The sequence below is a fragment of the Apodemus sylvaticus genome, chromosome 1 (genome assembly GCF_947179515.1).
Source record: "Apodemus sylvaticus chromosome 1, mApoSyl1.1, whole genome shotgun sequence".
In the NCBI taxonomy this organism is placed as follows: domain Eukaryota; kingdom Metazoa; phylum Chordata; class Mammalia; order Rodentia; family Muridae; genus Apodemus; species Apodemus sylvaticus.
Window position 1 is genome coordinate 4,833,287 of NC_067472.1, and position 25,315 is coordinate 4,858,601.

The 25,315-nt window shown below is 48.7% G+C and overlaps 1 protein-coding gene across 1 annotated transcript in view; it reads right to left on the reverse strand.

Moving 5' to 3' along the window:
• The window catches only part of Casp7 (caspase 7), a 36,880-nt gene extending 13,718 nt beyond the window's left edge, over positions 1-23,162 (reverse strand). Inside the window, exons 1-2 of the mRNA XM_052182992.1 lie at positions 22,833-23,162; positions 17,411-17,520 (exon numbers count right to left, since the gene is read on the reverse strand). Of these exons, the coding sequence (XP_052038952.1) occupies positions 17,411-17,520 (110 nt within the window). The 5' untranslated portion in view covers positions 22,833-23,162. The remainder of the gene's footprint in view (positions 1-17,410; positions 17,521-22,832) is intronic.
• Between the last annotated feature and the right edge of the window lie 2,153 nt (positions 23,163-25,315).

Here is a 25,315-nt window from a genome sequence, read left to right on the forward strand (position 1 = left end):
GCTGCACACTTGGGGTGAGTGGATGGAGGGGCGCTCACAGCCTCCCACCCCAATGTTACATGTCCAAAGGGAACTGACTTTGGAGATGGGAATGTTTCTGAAGTTCTAGCGTGCTAGGGTGGTTGTTTATCCTGGGTCTTTCCTCTGTGTTTGGAGTCTCACCACTTGGAAAGGTTTTCAGACCAAGATAATTTCTCCTCACCCTATTTCTTCTCCCATTTCCAATTTTTAACCTTTGGGGCATGAGGTCAAAAGAGTCACCAGGCATGCAGACATCTTCACCTGGCACGCAGCCAGCAGAGCAGGCACGTGTCCATCGGCTGGCTCAAATTCAAAGTGTGTGGGGGCATGTTAAAACATTATTTTTATGTGTATGGGCATTTTTCCTGCATGCATGTCTGTGCAGCACATATGTGGAGTGCCCGTGGGGGCCACAAGAGGGCACTGGATTCCCTGGGATTGGAGTTACAGATGGTAGTGAGCTACCATGTTATGTGGGCACTAAGACCGAAACCCAAGCTCTCTGGAGGAGCAGCCAGTGCTCTCAACCGCTGAGCCACACTTTCAACTCCAAGGGGAGAATCTTAGATCATAACTACCCTTTCTGCAAAGAGCAATGCTCCCATGTGGCCCAGTTCCAGCAGGAGGCGTGGAGCATGGATCAAAACAGAGCTACAGATCTCCCCAGACCAGCACCCTCCCTGACAGGGAGAGGAGATACTTTAGATTGGTTTGTTCAGGTCTGCACAAGCAGTCTTGAAAATGGTGTTATAGAAAAATTCATAGATTCTGGGGCCACACTGATGGCTTGAATCCCTGTTTTTCTGTGGAGATGTGTGATTACACAGGCACAAGTCGTAATGAGAATCAAACAGAATCTAGCCCAGAGCTCACAGACAAGTCAATATTCACAAGGCACAAAAAGTGTGATGCGTGGTTACAGGCAAATGGCATGGTCATTTTGGGGTTACTATGGTTTATCACCAAAAAGGGTCTAGTTGTGCTGTGGCATCAAGGCAAGACAGATGACACTGTCCATGCTCCTGGTGGCCATCTTCTGTGGACAGAACACCGGTGTGCTGCCCTGTGTCGTTTCCTCTCTACTGGGCCCCATTGTTCACCCCATGCCTCTGGTAGCCAGGCTGTCTGGCAGATGTCTCTCAGCATTGATGTAGGTCAAATTCACAAGTGAAGTCTCCCAGCCCTGTCAGCAAACTGAGCATTAGGTCACTTTAATATCAGAAGAGTCCCAGGAAAAGCCACCCTGCTGATGTCATCTCAGAGTCTGCCTGGTTTTTAACACACCATCTAGAGGCCTCTTCCTGTGAGCAAAACTCCCTGCCCTGGGCTAAGTCAGAGGCAGTCTTTGTGCCCTAGCCCTAGCAGTTAAAAAGGAGCCACTGACGTCTAACTGGACATCAGCAGCTGTAGCCAAGCAGATCACTAGACAGGACTCCTGGGAGACCATGCTAATTAATTAGCTCCCTGAAGAAGGCAGCAGCAGGTCCTCAGCAGGGGCAGGGAAGGAGTAAGAGGCTTTGATAGATCCAGATTAGCTACGTCCTCAGTGGACCATCACCCATCGAGTCAGGACTGTCTGAATGTGGCTCTAATCCTTGCCTGGGTACTTACAGTTTTCTATAAGGAGTTAGACCATGTGGGCTGCTGTCACATGGACCCCAGAGTAGTGCTGAGCACAACCCAAAGCTAGGTCAAGGGACAAGGGTCTTTCTCTGAATCTCACAACGGCAGAGAGTGCAGGGACAACTCAATGTCCTCCTCATTATGAACAAATACACGGGTATTAAACATTCCAGCTTCACAGTCAATCAGCAGTCATTGCCCCAGAAGTCTTGAGAGACAGACACAGCATCAAACTGGCTATGGGCTTTCTTTCCCATACATGTAAAGAAGGGTGGGCATGTCCTGCCACCTTCACCCATGCACATACATATGCAAGCTATAGGTCTATGTCTGCTGCCTTTCTTCATCACATTCCACCCACCCACCCACTGGCCCATTCACCCATCCAACCACCCACTCACCCATCCATCCATCTAAACACCCACCTACCCATCCACCCATCTACCCATCCATCCATCCACCCATCCATCCATCCACCCACCCATCCACCTATTCATCCCTCTACCCATCCATCCACCCACCCACCCACTAATCCACCCACCTATCCACTTATCCATCCATCCATCCATCCATCCATCCACCCACCCACCCACCTGCCCGTCTGTCCATCCATCCACCAACCAGTCTACCCACCCACCCATCCACTTACTGAGAACAGAACTTTCACTGAACCTGCACCTTGCCCTTTGAGCTAGGCTGGCTAACCAGCAAGGCTGAAGGATATCTGCGCGTTTCCACCCCCAGTGCTGTGGTTACCAAGGTTACCAGACTGTATACAGGTGCTGGAATCTGAATTCAGGTCAATGCTTGAGCAGTAGGCACTTCACCCACTAAGTCATCTCCCCAGGCTCCTGGCTGAGGATTTTCTAAGCCAGCTTCTGTCATTTTCCATTCTATGCATAACGCATAGCACACACACACACACACACACACCGCGCACACGCCCCTCCACCTCTTCCCTCTTCCTCTCCCTTTGTCAATTCTCTGCTGATAGATCTAGCTGTTCCTTGGCCCTTTCTACACACAAGACTTTCCCAGGAAACACTCTTGTTTGGCGGCTGTCATATTTAAAGTGCAAAATCCAGGATAAACCAGACTAGTGCATTAAAAGTTCTAAATCCTCTTAAAGGCTTGAGTGTTCCACAATTGGCTGCAGATTAAAAAAAAAAAAAAATCTGGCCACTAAATCACTGTACTTAGGGCCACAGGAGCGAGTGACTGCAACCAATAATGGCATCCTATAGATCAACCTAGGAAGTTGCTGACACCAAGGGAAGAGAGAAGTCACACTGTGGGGTGGGGGTGGGGACAGGTGGAGGAGCTGTGTAGGCCTCCTTCCTGAGTGCTGGTTTTCCACTGCACTTTCTTCACGGGCCAGACAGCCACAGGTCTCTTCCAGAAACACAGATAACACCAGCACCGATTACTAGGAAGGATTTGGATTATCCCAGCGTTTTGGGCAGAGAGCCATTTCTTGCAGTTTCAGATGTCAGTGTGAGGCCAACTGAGTCATTTTTACGAGTTTAAAGAAGAGGAGGAGGAGGAGGAGGAGGAGGAGGAGGAGGAGGAGGAGGAGGAGGAGGAAGAGGAGGAGGAGGAGGAGGAGGAAGACGATGATGAAAACCCTGCAGGTTATTTCTATAAAAGGGGCTGCTTGAAGAAGCTCTGGCGACTCTTACCAGACAACATTATGGGATCCAAAAACTATTCTGCCTACTTGACTAGCAAGAAACCTCAGAGAGCATGGTGGGCTTCTACAATCCACTCGGGGTGCCAGTATAATTTTCCCCATCACTGGAGTAGATAAATACAGGTTTTATCCTCTTACAGATCCCCTGAGCTGCTCGAAATGTGAATTATGCCTTTCTACGTTTGGAAGGAAATATAAGCACACAAACCCGTGCCTATTTATTTTCTGAAGTGCTTCCCTGAATAGGATTCCCAGTAGCATGTCCTGTAGACATTCCTCAGCACACAGTAAACACATCAGCGGGCACACAGCTCCCAGCTGCTGCTGCTGCTGCTGCGTTCGGATCCAGGGCTCTGGCTTTTGTAGCTGCCTTGTCTAAATATTTTGGGGATGGTTAAGTCATGGTTTGAACATTCCAGCAGAGGGGCTTCCCCCACAGTCTTTTCATGCCACAGTAAAGGCGGGCCAGAGTGCTGAACGGGGAGAGCAGAGAGGGAGGTACCTGGTGTCTCCGTCTGGAAGCAGTCCCCTCTGTAAGACCAGGCTTCCTCCTGAGACCACAGGGAGCGAGTTGCCTTCTTCTCGGTAGTAGTAAAAACTCAACATGGTTGGGGAGCAGCTGGCGACGGGAGGCTGGCACAGGAGGCAGCCCTGAAGACCTGGGCCTGAATCAGCAGTGAGCTGCCCGCTGGAGTTTTCCATAGGACATTCAGGCTGGGGCTGGGAAGGTCACACTGGCCTCTGGCTTCTCTGCTGACAGGCAGAAATGACCAGCCTCCACACTGAGGCCCCCACATCCCAGGGACAGCTCCCTGCGGACAGAATGACAAGTACTGCACCCAGAGGAGAAGGGACCACAGGGTCTGTGTTGAAGGACCAGACTTCCGGACAAATGCAGCTAGGAGGCCATCGTCAGGAACAAACAATGAGCGGCAGGCAGGCAGCTGAACAAAGGGCCATCAGCAGTGTCCACAGAATAGAGCATGGAGAGCTCTGTGAATGGAGTGAGTCAGTAAGCCTGCCCAAGCATGTTCACACGCGTGGACAGCCAGCCTACCCCGGTGCCAGTCTACAACAGGCTGCGGGCGACACTGGTTTGTAAATGAGCAAAACCAAGAAGATGGCTCCTGGGGAATCTGCCGGTCCATCCAGGCTCATGAGGTTGGCTTTCTTCCAAAGGCAGTCAGGCTAGGGTTAGGATGAACAGACAGGGTTTACAAAGTCCCTTCATCTTCTAGGAAGACTGGTTGCCAGGGGGTTTTGCATAAAGCAATGATCCAGAGGCTTCCCAGTTTCAACCTTCCAAATACATCTGAGAAAAAGGCAGTCGTGGAAGGGCACAAGGCATGGGACAGCAAACTTCTGGGCAGGTGCCCCAGGGTTTGGCGAGTGTTGTGGACACTAAAAGAGAAGCAGGTGACCAGTGGTGGCTGCTGTGCCCCTTGTGGTCACGGGCCATCTTCGGCAGTGAACAAGACAGCCAGCTCTTTACAACCTTCTCATGGTGTGTGAAAGGCGGATGCAGGGAAGCGATGAGCATCCCAAGAGCTAACAGAGAAGGAGTGCCGTTCTCCACACAGGAACTAACCTTCACCTGTCTCTAAAAGAGGAGGAGTGCCGTTCTCCACAGAGGAACTAACCTTCACCTGTCTCTTTCCTTCCTTTCTCCAGACCAAAACAGGATGGGGACACAGACCAATGACAATAAAAATCAGCAAGACCAAGAAAAATCACTCAGGGGAGGAGACAGCAAAGAGAATTGTCTTCAAACACCACAGACAGGCAGGGTGAAAGAGCAGTATGTGTGGATGACTGCGGGACCCAGAGGGGTTCACCATCTTCAGTCTCTCTCTCTCCCCCCTCACACACACACACACACACACACACACACACACACACAAACATAGGTGTTCCATGCTATGCCTGTGGAGGCCAGAGACCAACTTACAGGAGTCTGCTCTCTCCTTCCTCCATATGGGGTTCTGGGCATTGATTCTGGTCCTCTGCTAAGCGTATCTTTTTGTTACTAGTGGTTTTTAAGTTTCTGTCTCCAGGTGGATGTGTTTTGCTCTGGCCCACATCATTTCTTTTGTTATTGTTTTTTGAGACAAGGTTTCTCTGTGTAGCCCTGGCTGTCCTGGAACTCACTCTGTAGACCAGACTGGTCTTGACTCTTAACAGCAGAATTACTACGTAACTAGGAGGTGGTGGGTGGGACCTCCGAGAGTTGACAACACAGTTCTTTAGGGACCGGGTTCTCATGGCACACTGTCCATACATAGGCTGGGCAGAAGCTAGCTAGCATCCTGTTCTCACCCCTCAGGACCACAGACCCAAATAAACTTGCTCTGTGTAACTGACCCTGTCTCAGACAAAGGCAATTTGAACCCTGATTTACTTTCCATTTTCTTTCTATTTTCCTACTATGGCTGAGCCTGAGGTACCTGGGAGGGTCACCTTGTGGACAGGCGCTGTGGCCTCACACCTCTGGACTCTGGGACCATGCGTCAGTGATTTGGGATTGCTCCTGACAGGTAACCATGTCTCTCTTTACTGGAGGGTCACTGTCAGCCCTACCATAGCAGCCATCCACACACTGTCCCTTAGCTGTGGTGATGGAGAGAGAGAGAGAGAGAGAGAGAGAGAGAGAGAGAGAGAGAGAGAGAGAGAGAGAACAGTGTGCAAGAGAAATTTATTTTTTGGTACCACTGGGTGAAAATAAAAAAGTTGTCAGCGGACGGGTGTGTTTGAGCCCTTCTGTCTGCAGTCGTGGGTGACATTTGATGTATGGTTGATGTGTGGGTGGACATAGGGTCGATGTATGGTTAGGCACACTGTATTCTGAGTTGGGCCTGCATCCTCTCTGAGGACCTGAGACAATGTGTAATATTCTACCTCACTTTCCTTCTTCATACAGAAACGAGACTGACAAATCACAAATCACCCCGTAAGGGGGTCTTCCTTCCAGAGCCCATCTCTTCCTCATCAGGTTCATTCGGGAACTTAAGAAACTGAGTCAGTTATTAAATTCTCAATCCAGTGCAAACGAAGACTGAAGAGACGGAGGTTAAGGGGACCTTGCGGTTTCCACAGTCTCTCAACTAGTGAGTGAGAGACGGAGCCGGGATGGGAACGGGGGAGCCTGTTTGATTCCACCAAACCTCCACTGGCATTTCTGGGAGACCTTTGAGTGTCCAATTCAGCGACAAAGCTTTATAACTTTAAAATAAAAGTGGGCCTTAGGCACCCAGTATCCTAGAGCTCAAGAGGAAGGTTTTTATACTGAGAACTAAACGCCGTGGGTTTAATTAAGTTCCTATCTTTTAGGGTGCTCAGTCCTGGCATCTTCTGATCGGCGGGTGCCTCTGCCTTCACGGGAACACGTTCTAGCATGCTTGATTTAGCACACAGTCTTTGGAATGGGGGGCAGTCCGGCCTCTTCTTTCTTGTCTATTCATTACAAGCGTTGTTCTCTGAGTTTCCCTCCTTCCCTCCCGCATGAAGGAGGCAGCCACCTGACCGTTCTTATAATTACACAAGCAACACGTTTTTAAATAGGGAGCTGTTTATATAGAACACATGCTACTGGAGAAACCCCGACTAGAGGATGGGAAAAGGAATGAGAACCAACTGCCATTTACTGAACACCCCCTAGGGGACGAAGGCTGGAGGAGCCATGTGACCGAGCCTGCAGAAAGGCGTTTATCAGATTCAGAGGGGCAGCCTTTGTTCCTGTCCTCTGCCTCGGATGGGATGGGCACGGAGACTCTCGGCCAGGGACATGGGAGGGCTGGAGAGGCTTAGGGCACTGACAATGGGTGAAGTCTGTTCACTACTCTGCAGTATTTTCTTGAATTCTGACCTTGTGTGACCTTCACCCAAGCTTTTGATTTTGCAGGTCAGAATACAACTTTTTCCAGGGGTGGGCAGACTGCTCCTGCTTTGGACAGCCAGGGACTTTCTGTGCTCACACCACCAAGACGATCCTGTGCCTATCTGGTGGCTTACCCAATGTTCCAGGCAGAACCTATCACTGGTCTGGCCTGACCATCTCATCTTGCTGGCCCTCCAGCGCCCCCTGGCGATGCCCTGCAAACTCACAATTCTAGTTCCTCCTCAGGCCTTCCTTCCCCGGCCTCTCAGGGTTTCTAGTCCTATGCCCAGCAATTATATTTTATTTTCTGTGGATATGCCCAAGCATTTTAGAAAATTTTAGCTCAAGGCCACGGTAGAGACTGCATGTCTCACAGACTGTAGCTGATGGCCTCCAGCTGCTCCAGGGTCATTGCTGCCTTCAGAGAGGGCTCCATTCAGGACCTTGAGGGCACTGGACCTTGTGCTATCAACGGTGATTCATATTTAATGTAGACTGCCTTAGCGATTTCTTCTGGAGAGCTTAAGAGCTATGCTTTACGAGTCCTAAAACCATCTCTGGTCTTTTTCCTTTTGTGTTTTTCTGTGTTTCACAACTGCTTTTTAATAATCATAAAGTAAGAAAAACATGTTAATAGTAATATATGAACTTTAAGTAAAGGACAGTTTGGATTATTAAAGGCCAGTGACACCCGATACAGAATAAAACAATGTGGTTCTGCCATCTAGTGGCCACAACACAAAAGAGCAAGAGGATGTGAAGGCCTTAACTGTGGGTTCTCCAGGCAGTGGTGGTGGTGGGGGGGGGGGGTGTTCTTAATTAGGCTCTTAATTAGGGCCAGCTGTGGAGTGCTACTGTCTCCTGCCACAGTCCGGCCTGATGAGGAGCCTGAGACAAGGGATGGATGGGGAGAGAAGGCACTGCTTGTGTGGCTAGAGATATCCTGAGGAGTCAGTCACACTTCCCCAGAGCACCTGCACCCAGTGATGATGGGTTTCCAAAGTCCCTGAGACTGCAGGGCAGCGGTGGTGCACGCCCTTGATCCCAGCACTCAAGAGGCAGAGGCAAGTGGATTTCTGAGTTGGAGGACAGCCTGGAAGTACAAAGTGAGTTCCAGGACACCCCGATCTACACATAGAAATCCTGTCTTGAAAAACAAACAGGACTCCAGGGCTGGAGAGATGGCTCAGCAGTTAAAAGCACTGACTGCTCTTCCAGAGGGCCTGAGTTCAATTCCCAGCAACCACATGGTGGTTCACAACCATCTGTAATGGGATCTGATACATTCTTCTGGTGTGTCTGAAGACAGCTACAGTGTATTCATATCATTCAATCAATTGATCAATCAATCTATCAATCATCTTTTAAAAAAAGAAAAGAGAAACAAAGAATTTCCTAGACTGTTGACAGAGAAAGTAGGAAGGAGTCCCTGTACCTCCAATCTGTGCAGGATAGTGCCACAATAAGGTCCCCACAGTTACATTTTAGCAAAAAAGACTCAGGTTAAAGACTTCCCTACACCCTGGAACTCTCAGTCCCAATAAACTCTCTCTTCTATAAGTTGCCCTGGTCATGGTTTCTCTTCACAGCAGTGAAGTAGTAACTAAGTATCTATCTATCTATCTATCTATCCATCCATCCATTCATTTATCTATCTATCTTCTGTCTGGCTATCTACGATCTGTTTTCTATCATCAACCCACAATCTACAAATCTCTATCACCTTCCACCACTCACTGCCAATCACTGAACACCAATCTTCCCAGGAATCAGTCCCCAGCCAGTCCATTCTGCAAGCCTCTGCCTCTGTGGTTTGCTCTATGGCTGTGTACTGTAATGCTAAATTCTGTACCTGAAGGTCAGAGCCTATGAGAGAATTCTCACCTTTGCAAGCTTATGTTGTGCAAACCTTGTTCCTAGATTTAAAACTTGGTTAAATAAAATTGGGGTGGCCAGTTTGCTGGGGGGATTAGAAGTAGGTGGGTTTGGAGTGATCTGGTTGGGCGTGGAGAAGGGGGAGAAGAGAGGAGAGACCAGGAGGAGAGGAGGGAGCTGCCACGTGGGGAGACGGGCCTTGAGTACATGGCCAGGAGATACAGCAGGTATCTGGGGTACACTGCTGGGGAGGCGGCCAGGCCAGCAATTAGAAGAGTAGATTAGGGGTTACTCCCAGTAATTGTCAAAGCTGAATAAAATAGCCACAGTCCAATTCTGATTTATTTGTAAGCTAGTCAGGGATAAGTTTAACATAGCTGTACTTTTTATGCGCTCCCCCCCCCCCCCAGCGTAACCATCTCTGCGGATCAGACTCTGCTTTCCTCAAGTTCTCTCTCTTCCACAGAGCTTTGGCAGCCAGGTAGAAGTGGAGGCACAGGCTTGGCCACCCAAGCTCTGCTGCTTTCTGCTGAGGAGGCACCCTGGGGTCTGGCTGCCCTGCCCCACCCACCTGACTTCCAGGTCAACTACCAGGCATTCCAACCCTCTAACCCTCTGAGATCTTGACTCAACTTTATACCTACAAAGTTCACACTCAGAAGCATGCAGTCCAATCAAGTTACAAAAAAAAAACAAAAAACGTTGCTAAAACAAACAAACAAACAAACATATCCAAAACCTCACAATGTTTTAAGTAACACTGTGTTGGGTCACACACTCACATATATTCTTAACTCCACGGGGCTGGTGGGCTGGAGACTGTCCACACCTGACTCTGATGGCCAGACAGGACAAGGCCTCTCTTGCTGCAGGCTACCTCCTTCCCTGCAATCCTGGGTAGTAGCCTGAGGCAGCTCTGAGGAGCTGGCATTTTCTTTACAGCTGTGACAGATCAAATTACCCTATTGTGAAAGCCCAGAAATGACTTCCTGGTCAGAGGACCAATTCCAAAGTGCCTCAGTTTAGCTCCACCCAGCAGCCCCACAATGACCTTGCTTCCCACTGCAGGGGCCCAAGACCCTCACAGAACCGAGGTTATAAAGGCACAGGTGGTCAGGTAAGAGAGGCACATGGCCAACAGTTCCAAGTCCTGGCTCAGCCTCTAATGGCACTTAGGGCTAGGAACAGGGATGACCGCCTATTTCCAGGGATCTGGGAGGTAGAGGGAGGAGGGCTGGAATCTAGAGGCTAACCTGGGCTACAAATAAGACCATCTCAAAGAACAAAAACAAAAAACAGCCAAACTATGACGCTTGTTGCAAGGGACTTACTTCCCTATTCACTCTATAAATATTTAAGACATGAGGGTAGTAATATAATGACTCATGGCAATGTCACGTCACTCTATAAATACTTAAGACATGAGGGTAGTAATATAATTAATTATGGGATCTGAAGTGTCATTTTAAAGCAAAGGGAACTTTAATAGATGAAAAAACCTTCTATCTTAGGTCAGAAAAATATCAAAGTGAATTAAGGGACATTACAGATCCTAAGTGTATTTTACTTACACAGATTTCCTCCTAGCAGGTGGACAGTGTTTTATTTAACACCCAGTTCTTGAAGTCACAACCCCCTTTATATGTAGTTGTGTAACTGAGCAGCGGGAACAGAACCATTTTGGCAATAGTAGAAAGTTTCTCACATACAGACCAGAAACTGGTGGACAGTCAAATAGTGGACTGGAGGAGCTTTGGGCGGGGTTGGTCCACCTGGTGTACTCTGCACTGTGAACCCAGGCTGAACACACCCTGGCTCAGATTCAAGACTACCGTGTGTAGTGAACTGCAGCATCCCTACGTACACACGAAGCTTTCTGTCTTAGGGAACCATAATGTTTTAATTACAGAAAACAGACTTCACATTTTTTTTCTTACTCTCAGGCAGGTGTGGCCGGGCACGCCTCTAATCCTAACACTTCCAGTGGCAAAGCAGGTGGATTTCTCTGAGTTCAAGGTCAGACTGGTCTACACTGCAAGTGTCAGGACAGCTAAGGCTAAACAGAAAGACCCCGTTTCAAAAGGACAAAACATAAAAACAAAACAATAATGAAAACCCTAATAAACACAATAAAACAAAATACTATAAAGTAAATATATTCTCATTATCACACTAAAGTGTTCAATTGGTGTAGCTTTAGATTGGCTTGTGTTGGAATGTTTGAAACTGCTATGTGACTTACTGATGTGTGTTTCATAAAAGAATTTTTAGCTTGGGGTTAGAACAGAATTTCCAACCATTTCTACAACTGCCTTACATGCACTTGGATAGCTTTGTACTATACGTGGGTAAAGTGGTATTGTTAGCCTTGAGAATTTTAAAATCAACACAGCAACTCTGGGGAACTTGAAGATCTTTTAGGTTCTGTAGTATCAAATACTCAGCTAAGATTTCTTTTTGTTGTTGCTGTTGTTTGTTTTTTGAGACAGGGTTTCTCTTTGTAGACGGGGCTGGCCTCGAACTCTGGGATCCGCTTGCATCAACCTCCCGTATTAAAGCTTGCACCACCATGCCTCCCTCAACCGAGAAATAAAATAATCAGGCACATCTATCTTATAACTACAGACTCACTTCCAGCTTTGATAACTGGCAAAGTTACATATCTGCCAAGGACTTATTTTAAATAAATTATTTTAATGTGCGAGTGTGACATGAGTCCACTGTGTGTCCAGATGACTGTGTACATGTGTATTTAAGTGAATATGTGGTCCAGGTGACTCTGTGTGTGTGTATAAGTGTGTATGTGCATCCAGATCCAGGTGACTGTGTATGTGTAAGTGTAAGTGCATATGTGTGTGTGTGTGTGTGTGTGTGTGTGTAAGCCAGAGGGTAACCTCAAGTGATGTTCCTCAGGATCCTCCTACCTTGGTTTCTGACGCTGGCCAGTGAGCCCCAGCGACCTGCCCTGCCGTCTCCACTTCTCTAGACCTGAGACTGTAAGTCATGACACCATACCAGGCAAACCCTAACTGCATCTTAATGACATGGATTTACACTGCATTTACACAGTACTGGCAACAGTAGAACTCAGGACCTCATGCTTGTGTCATATGCACATCAAGACTGGACTGTCTTCCTAGCCTTAAACTCCTGGATTAATTTAGTAGTAAACATTTGCTTTTTCTATACCTATACCTATAGGTACACCCACATGTAAGTACATGCACACACACACTGGTATAATCTCTTGTGCCTCTTGTTCAGTGCATAGAAGTTATTTCTGTATTATTCAAATGCTGATTTCTGTAATGGCAGTGTTGAGTACTGGGACTCTGGTATTTTATTTTTATGAAGAATCACCTGTCTCAGTGTTTTATAAACATCTTCTCCATCACCTTCTGATTGGTTGACAGAATTGAGCAGCCTATAGCAAAGCAGGAGAGGAGGGGCGGGACTTCTGGGCAAAGATGGGAACTCTGGGAAAGAGAGAGAGGTAGATTCGCCAGCCAGCCAGAGGAAGTGGGATTTATCAGAGGTAACTAGTGCACCACATGCCAGAACTTAGATCAGAATAAATGGATTAATTAAGTTATATGAACAAGTTGAGAAATAGCCCAAGCTTTCATAAATAAATACAAGTCTTCATCACTACCCAGGAGCTGGTGGGTTGAGCCAGTACACACACACACACACACACACACACTTGAAGACATAAAAATTCTTGGGTCATAGGTGGAAAGACTTTAAGAAGCCCTGATTTAAAGAGTCAGATGCCTAAAAAAAGCTGAAAAAATAAACTAATATTTCACAATTATTTAATAATTCAACAGTCCTGTCTTATACTTGACACAACAAAATCAGCATTTAAGAAAACCAGCATGTATTAGATCCCATGCAAGGGCACACCGAAGTGTTCACTTTGATTACATGAGCTCTGACGTTGACATCTACTGTGTACAGTAGACCTGAACCAGGTGACCCGTGCTTGATCACTTTCCAAAGATGGAGAGGGCACGTCACAGACTACATCTAATTTTGCAAAACAGCTTTGCCAAGGCCTGGGTCTTCAAGCAGAAGTCCCAGTTTTCCCAAAGGCCTTAGTCATTTGCTTTATGCAAATGTACGGCCAGATTCTCCACTTCCAATGGTGTGGGTCCCCCTTTCCCATCCTCCCATCTCTACTGGGTAGCTGGCAGAACCATTCTTAATATGCTGCAGAGGGCCCAGACACCCCATAACAGGGCAAGTGGGGTTTCCTGTTACATATGAGAAGGGGGAAGTTGGCATTTGGAACTCAGGTTTGGATTGTGCCAAATCCAATTAGGCACTGGAAAACATCCTGAAGAATTCCATTCATTTAGGATTCAGGATAGAATGGGACCAGCTTAGTGACACTGCATCGGTCAGCCCCACCGCCCCACCCATTCCCTCAAGGCAGACCCAGAGTCTCAGGAGTGGAGCAAGCACTGGATCAGGAGGAAACTGGAGCTGAGCTCCATGCTCCCCTCCCTAGCCCTGCCCCATCTTTCCAGTTACAGCTGAGAACTTACACTTGGAGACTGTCACAGGATGCCTAGTAAGACATTAACTGAATGAAAAATGGTTTCAGAGCTCTAATGAGAAAGAGCCTATGTGGGGGTAACTGCTTGACGAGCTGGCTTTGCAAATTTTGCACACTGCCGCCATATATGCACGAGCGAATGCATGCTGTGAGCAGCTTGGTGTGACTAATGCAGCACGCATGCGCACATACATAAATCCCTTACAAAGAATAGTTTTGAATGTTTATATGTGCTTCCTTTTTGAGTTAAACGGATTTGCCTCTAAGTAAAAGATAATCAGCCTCAGAAACAACTGCTGGAGGAGCTTCGACACAGACCCCTGATGACCTTCCTGGAAACTGCGGTGCGGTCCAGGTGACTCCCAATTCTAGATTCTGAACGCGAGGAAGCGCCTGACTGAGCTGCCATTGTCAGTACAGAACACAGAAGGAATTCAAGAATTAGGTGGCATTGCTATTGTGACATTCTTTCGTCTCATGAATCTATTCATGACTCTCCAGTGATTCCATGTCTAAAAATGGAAGATAAGCAAAGAGACACTGGCTCTCTTATCCAACACCGAGTATATTTCATTATTAAGAGCCATTTTTAAAGTCTGCAAGTTCAGTATCATCTGCAATTCCTACTTAATCATCCTGATGACTAAGAAGGTAATAATCTAATGACTTATCTGGAGCAATAATGGACCAGGAGCTTAGTTGAGGATGAATTCCGTATAACACTCAGGAGGAGAACTAGAAAACGCCTTCAATCACATACAATCACACGATAGCGTGGGCAGTATCCACAGCTGCGCGCTTGGGTGAGGAACAGAAGACTTTCAAATGACTCGATCAGAAAGAATAAAACAAAAGGCTCGAGAGAGAGGATTAAAAAAAAAAAGGCAAATGGAAGAGTAAAAAATGAGATAAAATTCTGTCCACCAAAGTGGTTTCAATGAAACACGGATGGCTGTGATCACTTCCTGTTTAGACGCATCAGACGCACAAAGACAAGGTGCTCCAGCGTCATTGGTTACCACACAATTTCTTTTCCTATCTTCTGAGAAGTACAATGCTCCAAGACTCTACTGATGGTTAAACAATTCTTACTTGTCTTTTCCCCTGAACAATCAAAAGTGAGACATCCTTTGCGACTGTCTTGTTGGGTTGGTCTGTGGCTGCTATATATTCGTGTGTGAAATTCTGTACCCCGAGATCAGGCTACCTCGAGACACTCCAATTCTCCTGAACAACAGCTTTTGCTGTGCAAACCTTGCTCTCCAAGTTCACTGGTCAATAAAAGACTAGAGCCTGTAATTGGGCAGTAGGAAGAGGAAGACAGGAATTCCTGAGAGGGAAAGAGAAACTCTGGGTAGAAGAAAGAGGAAGGCCCTTTCACCAGGAGATGTAAGATAAGAGAGATGTGACTATCGGTCTGGAAGGTTCAGCAACCCACATGGCTGGATGGGGCTAGGTGGTCGCTAAGCTCTGAAATAGTAAAAGGTCTCTGTGGTTAGTTGGGAACTAGCTGGTTAAGGAATAACTGCTATTATATTAATTTCCAGCATTAATATACACAGAATATTAATAATTGTTTTTACATTGTCTAAATAGTCATGTCTTAAGCTGTACAAGGGTGCAGTGTCAGAATGTGACATTTAACCCTTGAAGGCTACTCCTCTAAGTGGCTTTCTCTGGGAAATAGGTTAGCCTGGGCCAATTCACCAGGCTTTTGAAAGTCCCCATTAGTTGGAGCCATATTATTTGGAACTCCTGAACTCAGGTGACACCCATGGAAATTCAAGCCCGCTGCACTGGGGACTACTCTCCTGAGTCCTATTTTCGTCTGGGACGGTATGACCTGCAGCTGTCTCTGGAGGGTTTCAGGGGAAGCCTCATGAGTCAGCTCTCCCCTTTCTTAGCACTGCCCAGAGTCCAGCTTCAGCCATCATGCCCTCGCGGTCTGTGTCCAGTGGGAATGGCTTAGGAAGCACTGTGGTCCCTTCTTACCAGTGGGGCATGCATTCCAGAACCACTGATGGGGCCCTTCAACCCACAGGCAAAACCAAACCCTATTGTCCGGTGCCTTTTCCACCGTGATGATGTCACCAGCATGGTGGACAGGCTGGAAGCGTGAACAGCACAGCATCTTACTACATCTCCTTTGTTTACAGCTTCACAATAGAAGATCCTTTCTTCTTCTCCCCTTTCTATTTTCATTGTGTGTGTGTGTGTGTGTGTGTGTGTTTGTGTGTGCATGCCTGTGTATGCTGTGTGTGTGTGTGTGTGTGTGTGTGTGTGTTGAGGCCCTAGGCTGTCAGGAATTAGCACCCAAGGCTCTTCCCCCTTCTTCCCTGAGGCAGAATGTCTCATTCAACTCCAGAGCTCACAGTAAGGCTAGTCTCACCAGCCAGCTTGCTCTGTGGATTCCTCTGTCTCTGCCAAAGAAGGCTGGAACTACGGGCAGGCTAGGCCAGCACCCACCTACTACATGAGTTCTGGGAATTGGAATTCTTGACATCATGCTTACACGGTAAGTGAGTAACCACACAGGCATCTCCCCAGGCCCCTGAAAAAGTCCTGAACTCAGCAACTTTAGCACAGGCTTTTATTTCCTTGCTGGTTGAGAACTTCCGCTTAAAGAAAGAAACTCTGTGTGCACCCTCTGGGCATATAGGGACTGCAGCATTAAGAACCGGCATTTTGGAGGAATTATTAAATAAACGGGATAACCCAAGCATAGAGCTGTCATAGCCTGAGCCACGACTTGGTGGCTGACATCCTGCACAGAGAGATGACACATCTTGCACGGGACAGTGGCGTGACATCAGACTCTGTCTCACCACTTTGTGAAATGAGCAATGTGCCACTTAGAAATCAATGAGTTCTTATTTCTGGAGTCTTTAACAATTTCAGATCATGATTGATGAGTAATTGAAACTTCAGAAGGTGAAGTTGTAGACCCAGGGTGGGGTGATGGGAGGGGGGTTGGGGGATGAAAAGAGGGGAAGGGGGTAGGGATTAGAGGGGTGTTCTTGACCTTCAGGATATGAAGACATGTCCCTGATCATAAAAAGGTATAAGGGTCCCCTGCAGCCTTCCTCTTAAATTATGTTACTTATTTAATTGTATACTTGTGGCAGTCAAAGAACTTGGGGAGAAGTCAGTTCTTTCCACCATGTGAGTCCAGGGGATATATACTGGCCAGTTGGTAGGCTTGAAACACTGGGTCCCCTTGTTCGCCCAGCAGTCTTTTTAACTAGAAATCCCTTCACGTAAGTGCAACTGGTACTGTCTGGACACTAGTTTCAGCACAACCATCTATTACTGACCTGATACAAAAGTGATGAAACCTTAGTGCCTCAGTTTCCCTAACCACCAGTTGGCATCGACAAGGGACACATCCCCCAGGAATATGTATGGATTAAATGTGATAATATGAGTAATTCATGAACTGAGGAAAGGTAGGGATGTGCATGGAGGGCTCCAGCTTCATCCCAGGAGCAAGCTGCCCTGGCACCTGCTATTCCTAGAACCCAAACTCGGCTATCCGGCAGCCATGTTCCTTACGGACAGGCATCCAAAGCCCCAGCCTCGCTCTAAAGAGAGCAGGTTTTCACTCCTGGAGACTGTCTCTCAAGCACTCAGCTGTGAGCAGGAGCCACCACAGCACAGTCCTGAGGGGACACTTCCTGCCTTCCTGGAGCCTCCTTTCCTGAGTGTCCCCTCCCCTCCGGTGTGAAGTGGGTCTAAATGGCTGAGTCCAGGCAAGAAGAGAACTTACCGGAGGATGAAGCTGATGGCGGAGGAGCGGTCTGGCTTGGCGTCAACTCCGTCTTCACTGGAAGAATCCACCTCTTCCAGCTCCGCAGCACAGTCCTGATCATCTGTCATCTAGGAGGAAAACCAAACCAGGAAAACAGAGATGCAGGGTGGTGGCTTAGCCTTGTGATTATGTGTGCGTTCATGTGTGAACAAGTTGTGTGTGTGTGTGTGTGTGTGCGCGCATGCATGCTGCAGGTCAGCCTTGGACGTCACTCCCTAGGCTGTCTCTGTGTGTTTTCAGCCAGGTTCCCCTGCTGGCCTGGATCTCCCCGTAGGCTGGCCGGCCAGGGAACCCCAAGGATCCACCAGGCTCAACTGTGTGGGGAGGCTCCAGGCTCTGTATGTGCGTGTTAGGAACTGAACGCAGGTCTTCACACATGAACAACACTCTAACAACTACAGCCCTCATTCTTTTAGCATTTTCAGGTGACATAGCCCTTAATGAATTAAACGTAGGGGTGAGCAGCTTTGTATCTAAGCTTCAGAGTTGCTGCACCATCAATGTGATAGTGCAATCCGATACGTCAGTGCCAATTCTATGGATGGCCTCCTTCCAAAGACCAAGTAACCAACTCGAAGAAACCAAAACCCCAGAGCTTCTGCTCCAGCTCCCACGGCTCTGTTAAACGTGTGTACAATAAACTGTGTAGGTTCTGTCAGGTTCGTAACAATCAGCCCCCTAAGTTCTCGGCAGGTCACAGATGCTCATACCTAGCCTGGCATCACTCCACACACTTCAACAGCAGTGGTAACTCCAAGTCACAGAGCTCTGCACTGTAGGGGCGGCTGTGTGTGTGTGTGTGTGTGTACACAAGCTTCACTTTACACAAGTGGACTGCCCACAAATGAATCTCCTGCTCAAGAACCTTCACGACGCTTACGGGGACAGCTCAACGTCGCACGGGTGAGCGAGGCCTGGAGTCCGATCCCACAATGGCAGCATGTGCTTGTCACCCCAGTCCAGTTCCCACACCTGTGGATGCCAGAGTCTCACTGTCAAACCAGCCTAGCTGAACTGGCAGTTCCAGGGAAGAGTTACACATAGTAGGACACGTCTTGGAGTGACACCTGAGGCCGACCTCTGGTCTGTAATCATACATGTACACACACGTACACATACACACCAGATACACACACATCTTCAAGTGATCTTCGCTATTTAAAAATTCAGTTGTTTAACCCGCCTCCTTGGATTCCAAGGCCCTTCACGCCCTAGGAGACGGCCCCTTGTTTCTGTGAGGGAAGTCTACCTGTTACATCTGGCCTCTGCCTGCTTTCCCCCAGTGAGCGGACACAGCGTTCACTACCTGCCCGTTTATCCTGCTCACTGCCTGCTTGGCTCTTGTATTTATTTTCCATTTATTTGTGCTTTGCTAATTGCCTGGCTCCCGCAGGACAACATAAACTCATTGTGGTAGAGGCATCTGGCACGCAGAAGGTGCTTATTAAATAAATATTGAGTGGAAGGCTGGAAGAAATGAATACCCCCACGGGAACAGAACTAGCTAAACAAGACACAGCTGGTCCAGGGAGACTCCATATTGGAATCACTGCTCACAAATCAAATACTCGTTCACTGTCAGCAACCAAAGGCAACTGGCAAACTTCAGCTTTCTGTGCTCTGAGCCGTGAGCGCGGGGGCAGGAGGCCTCCGCCTGCAGGGACAGTATGAGCAAACTGTCCCTGAAGGGTTGGCCTAGGGATGTTTTCACTTGGTTGGAAAAGAAGATGGCGTCTGTTTTTATAGACCATCCTTTATTACAGAATGGGACAAGAAATGCCATCTAGGGTCTGGAGAGATGGCTCAGTGGTTAAGAGCACTGACTGCTCTTCCGAAGGTCCTGAGTTCAAATCCCAGTCACCACACGGTGGCTCACAACTATCCATAATGAGATCTGATGCCTTCTTCGGGTGTGTCTGAAGACAGCTACAGTGTACCTACATATAATAAATAAATAAATCTTTGAGTTGGAGTGAGTAGAGCTGGAGAGAGCAGAGGTCCTGAGTTCAAGTCCCAGCAACCACATGATGGCTCACAACCATCTGTCCAGCTACAGTGTACTTATATACATAAAATAAATAAATAAATCTTTAAAAAATAAAAGGAATGACATCTGGAGTTGGAAATGCAGTCTCAGAGAGGGACAGCCATGCAGGCCAGGCAGCAGCAGCTCTGCGGACTGGAGCTGTAAAGTCTCACTGTGACATTATCTTCCAGCAGATGACAGAGATGGGGGAGAACAACGGAGGGGAGGGGGGAAGGGGAAGGACAAAGAACTGAGTCAGGAAGGAACCTGGGGTCACATCCGCAGTGGCCAGGAGAAATCAGATGGCCGCCATGTCTCTCTGCACATCACAAGCCTTACCACAGTCACCAACATGGTTCTGCTCAGGACACAAATCTTTCAGATCAGGCCCCAAGTGTGTTTTATGTCAGCAGAGAGGAAAGAAGCAGAGGCCGGGCATGGAAGACCCCGGCAGTTTCACATACATTTCATCGGTGCAGGGCCATCAGCAAGGCGTGCGTTCAAATATCTTTCAAAGTTAACAAGTCAAAGTTTTGTTAAAACCTACCAAGAAAAGATAAGGTCTTAAGCCTTGTGGTCTTAAGCCTTGATTCTTTTGCCAAATTTAATCTTAAGGGTTAAACCAAAGATCCATAAAACAGAGAGAGGGAGAGAGGGAAGAAGAGGAGAGAAGGAGGGGGAGGAGAGAGAGAGAGAGAGAGAGAGAGAGAGAGGGAGAATACACACACACACATACACACACACACACACACACACACACACGTCCTTATGACTCCAGGATAGGAGGTTCCAGCTCTGATCCTGCCCTAGAAACTCCAGCCCTGGCCATTCCCCACAAGCCAGACTACATCCAGGAAGTGTAGGTGCCAGAAGAGATTCCAGCACTGAGAGGTCAGACTCGCAGAACTGTGAGCAGCAGGGAGCCTCTGATGGTTCATCTCCCATCTCTTTCCTTAAGGAGATGCAACACAGGGACACATTTTAAGACCAATGGACGGATGTAGAAAATGTGTATATCAAAAGGCTAACCCCAAAACTGAGGAGAGAGGGTATACAGAAGAATTCACACACCAGGACAGCAACATCCAGTTAGAATGAATGAATGAACGAATGAATGAATGAATGCACAAAAGATCTGGCTGGTTTAGATTTGGTGTGCCCCTTCCCCCCCAAAGTCCCCAGCATCCTGCTGCTAGGAGACCCCCAAGTGAGGTCTCCTGGGGAGGTTCCTGTTGCTGATGCATCCTCAGAAGAAATACTGAGACCCTCCTCCTTTTTACCTCTAAGCCATAAAGCCAATACCCTATTGTTGAGCCTCAAAGTGAAAGGAGTCTCCTACAGACTCAAGGGTTGCTCAGGCTTGCCTGGTCTCCGGCTGGTGGTGCACTGGAAGCTTCTGGAGCTGCGGCCTCTCTGGAGGAGACAGGGCACTGGGAGTTCCTGCAAGGGTAGTGTGTACCTGGACCCCTCCAGCAGCCTCTCCCTGATTCCCGTCTGTCAGGGGGAATCAACACCTGGTTGCCATGGTGCTCTGCCACAGGTGAACTGAGACTTCAGAACCAGGAGCCCAAACTGCTCTAGAGCGGAGGGTCTCAACCTTTGGGGGTTAGGGTTCCTAGCATGACTTCTCTACCTGCCCCTTTTCCAGGGGCTGCAAAGTTCAGTCATTACAGAGACAGTGCTTGCCCGCTGTAAAGAGACATGGAATGTCTCCTTTAAATGATGTAAGATGTGCGATGCCTGCTGTTATGGTCTGGCTGTAAGTGGTCCCCCAACAAGTGGGCTCCTTGTGTTGGAAGGCTAGCCCCCTACACGAGGGGCCAAGATGGGATCCATCAGGAAGCCATGGGGGCTCTGAGTGTTAGTTCCCAAGAGGTTGCTTAGAAAATACTATGTCCAGCTACTCCCTGGCTACCCCAAATGCCTGTCTTACAGCGTGGCAGCTTACACAGCAGCTCCTATTTGCAGGCCGCTGGGATGCCACCTGTCCTGAGAGCATACCCAGACCTACACTTACAGGTGTGATATCTAGGTTTGGTGTTTTTTTTTTTTATTGTTAAGTTAACTCAGCCTAGAGTCACCTGGGAACAGGAATTCTCACTTGAGGAGCTGCCCAGATCAGATTGGCCTGTGGCTATGTCTGTGGGGAAGAGTCTTGACTAACGGCTAGTGAGGGAGGGCCCAACCAACTGTAGTGGCACCATCCACAGGCAGTTGGGTCTGGGCTGTGGACGAATTCTAGCTGAGTTGAGTATTCAGATTTCCTGCCTCTAGGTTCCTGCCTCGACTTCCCTCAAAGACAAACCGCGATCTGAATAGTCAAATGGAATAAAGCCTTTCCTCTCCGTGGTCATGGTATTTATCCCAGCAAGAGAAAGCAGACTAGAACAGATGTGAAGCAAGTCACTGAGGTGGGTCAGGATACTGCCCGAACGCCCTCAGGATATTCCTGAGGGAACAGGCTGTCTGCTTCCCTAGCACAGAGATGTCCAACAGGCTCACCTCCTGCCCAAATACATTCCTCATTAAGTGAAAAAGTCCTGAGGCCTCCACCCTACCCACCAGTGCCACCTGAGGTTCACATGGTTAGGTAACCAGAGACTTTGCCCATGTCCTGTAGGAGGCTGCAAAGTCGCAGATTATTAGGACTTGACAATATGGAGTGGGGTGTAAGGTCGGGCTGGCCAAACTCTGAAGGAAGAAACAGAAGTCAACAGAAAACCAGGGCCTCGTCAGTAAGCCCAGCTCAAGAGAAGGGCCTGTGAACTGCTTATGAACACCACCTGCCCCTACTAATAAACGTACTTTTCCATAAAACCGAAAGGCCAAAGAGTAAGGGTGAGGTGTCGCCAGAGCCCATACTGACAAGCGTGGCCGGCCAGTTTTTCACCGGCCACTTTAAGAGTCCCAGTGCAAGAGTCCACCAACAAGAAAGACTAGTTCAAGCGCTTTGTCTATGCACCAGACTCCCTCTTCCCTGAGCACAGGCCACCAGGACCCCCCAAGATTCCCATCGAATGGACCAGGCGCCTAAGCGTCCCGGCCTGTCTGACAAGGTAGTCGGTGCGGGTTCAAACAACCACATCTACAGCTCTACACCCGCTCTTTCTTCCCTGTTACATCCGGAATGGCACCGGATGTCGCGAAACCCCGGGCCAGGAGGCCAAGGGACCGCAGAGCCGCGCAAAGCCAGCTTGGGCAGGGGCGTGGAGAGCCTTCTGAGCCACCGTGCCTCCAAGCAGGTTCTGCGAGCCTACGGGAGGGAGGAAGGGAGGGGGACCTGGGGCGGGGACGCGCGGGAGGAGGGAGCGCGCGGAAGAGGGGCGGGAAAGCCGCGATGGCGGCCCAAGTTACCGTTCCCACGGCGGCGGCCAGGAGCCCAGGGCGGCGTGCGTCCTCCGCGAGGGTCGAGGGCAGCTTTAGGGAAACTGAAAGTAAAAGTCCCGGAGGGAGGCGGAGGAGGAGTGGCTGGCAGGCCGGGCGGGGCTGTGCCTGCGGCCCGGGAGAGCTGGGGGCGCGCGGGGACGCGCTTCGGAGCCCGCCGCCACGGGAGAAGCTCGCACGGGAAGCTCGCGCGGGAAGCCGTCGCCACCCACGTGCTGCGTCCCGCCTTCTGCGAGGTTTGGGCGACCCCTGCCGCAGCAGGAACGGGGCGATAGAGCGCTCTCTACAGAACAGGCCGGCCGCGGGCTAAGCAAAACTGCCCGCCAGAAAAGTGGCCCCAGGCTACTTGCTGCAAATCTGTCACGTGCTCTGAAATTCTGACCGCGCACGGTCCAGGCTTCGGCAAAGTTGGCAAGCATCACCAGAGGAGAGTCGCCCTGCAAATTTGGGCCGGCCCTCTCCCTAGGCTACATATGCAAATCTCCCCTTGTTCCCCGGAGAGGGAGAGAGTGCTGCTGCGAGATTCTAAAACTATAAACGCCAGAAGTCCCACTGGGAGCTTATTCTACAAAACTGTCTATACAGCAGCAAATATACCAAAGATTTGACTTGCCCTCAACGATGGGGCTCCTGTCTTGTCTTTTTCCCTTTTTTCCTAAAGCAATCTGCATCTCGACTGGATGCTTTGCTTTACTAAAGCGACCACCAGTCACTTTAGTCTGATGTCTTCCCAGACGTTGTTGGGAGGGGGAAACTAGGGCACGAACTTTGTCTTAAGCAAGTTTACACCTCTCGACCCCAGCTTATATGGATATTACACCAAAATCATGCATGAGTGCTCTCTTGCCTTTGTCAGGCATTAGGTTTGAGGAAGCAGACAGTGAACTAACATGAGTTCCTGTTCTTGTCACATCCAACACACGGAGATGACACACACAACACACACACACACACACCTGGGCTTCCATCTGTAGACGCTTTCAATTCTTCCCCTCCACCGAGAGTCCTCAGAACAATTCATTCGCTCACTGAAGCGAGCTATGTGAGAGAACTGGTTATGGGCATACCGGAGGTATTTGCTTCTCCCACCTACGGGTCTCCAGAGCCATCGAGGCTATTTTATTTGCTAGTGTGCTTTTCCTTGAACCCGAGTTTTAGCACTATCTCTAAAATCTCAGCCCATATGGGCATTTTCTGGATGTTAAGAAAGACTCACTCGAGGCAAGTGTGGGGGCATAAATTAAAACGAGCAATTCTTAATATGCCAGCCCTCCTTTTTATTTAATGCGGATATCCCTGAACTGTCGAGGTAAATGTTGGGGTAAGCCAAGGCTCATGCTATGATGATTTGCTTTTTAAAATAATTCAACTGGCAATTCTTTGAAAAATGAAGAGATCGTATTGACACTGCAATTTATCTAAGTGTAAACAGTGACGTTTTCCAGTCTAGTCTTGAAATGTGGAAGGGCCTTAACAACCAGTCTCTGCTCTTTTGGTGGTGAGGAATGTGAGGAGTTGCCCACGTGACAGAGCCAGGGTCCTGTTGCCTAGACAGACAGTGATGTTCTATCCACAAGAAGGCTCCGCCTGTGCTATAGCACGCATGACGCTTCGGCATACGGGAATCCATAGCTAACTCAGATGGAGAGGCAGGGCAGCATGACCAGAAAGCTCTTGTCCATTCTTGCACATGGACTGGAGTGAGAACCTCCAGTGACTTGCTCCCAGACTGCATTGTTACAATACCGACTCTTAAACTTCTAGAAGCACTAAAGCAAAGAGACCCATTGCTGCTTCTGCTCTGTAACACTGGAGTGACATGTTGAATGCAAGTGATGTTCTCTCCTGAATGTCTCTCCTAGATCTCCCCAGCTTTGGGTGTGGTGGTGTTATGGCTTAACCCCAGAGTCTTGGAGAGAAGACGCTCCACTAAGTTATACCCTGCCCCTCCCCCCACTCTTGCCAGCCATGTAACTGTGCTAAGCTTACAGGCTATACTATGTGTGCGTGGGGGAATCTCCTTCCTAAGACCTTTACCAGCCTTATCTATCATGTGGTTTCCTGGGGCTGAGCTCATAACTGCTCTTGGCCTCATCTCTCTAGGCTTTGTCTCTGGCATCCTCTGGTAGCCAAGCTGCCTGTGAGCTCCCGTGCCTACCTGCAGGGCACACCTGTCCACACCTCACCCCTGCGGGCACCAGATGACTGTTTATCTAACAAACTCAGGCTGTAACTACACAGGACTTCAGGATAGAGATACCCTGAGACTAGCTGAAGTGACATTCCTGTACCCACAGACTCAGACCCAAACTCAGGCCTCTGCTGAGATGCCAACAACCTTCTGCTGTTTGAGTGGCACGGGGAGCTCAGGGCCCAGGAAGAACCCCTTCTTTTCCTACAGAGGGAATTCATGTTGCCTCTCAACTCCAGGTATATTCTGCCTGCCCTGTGAA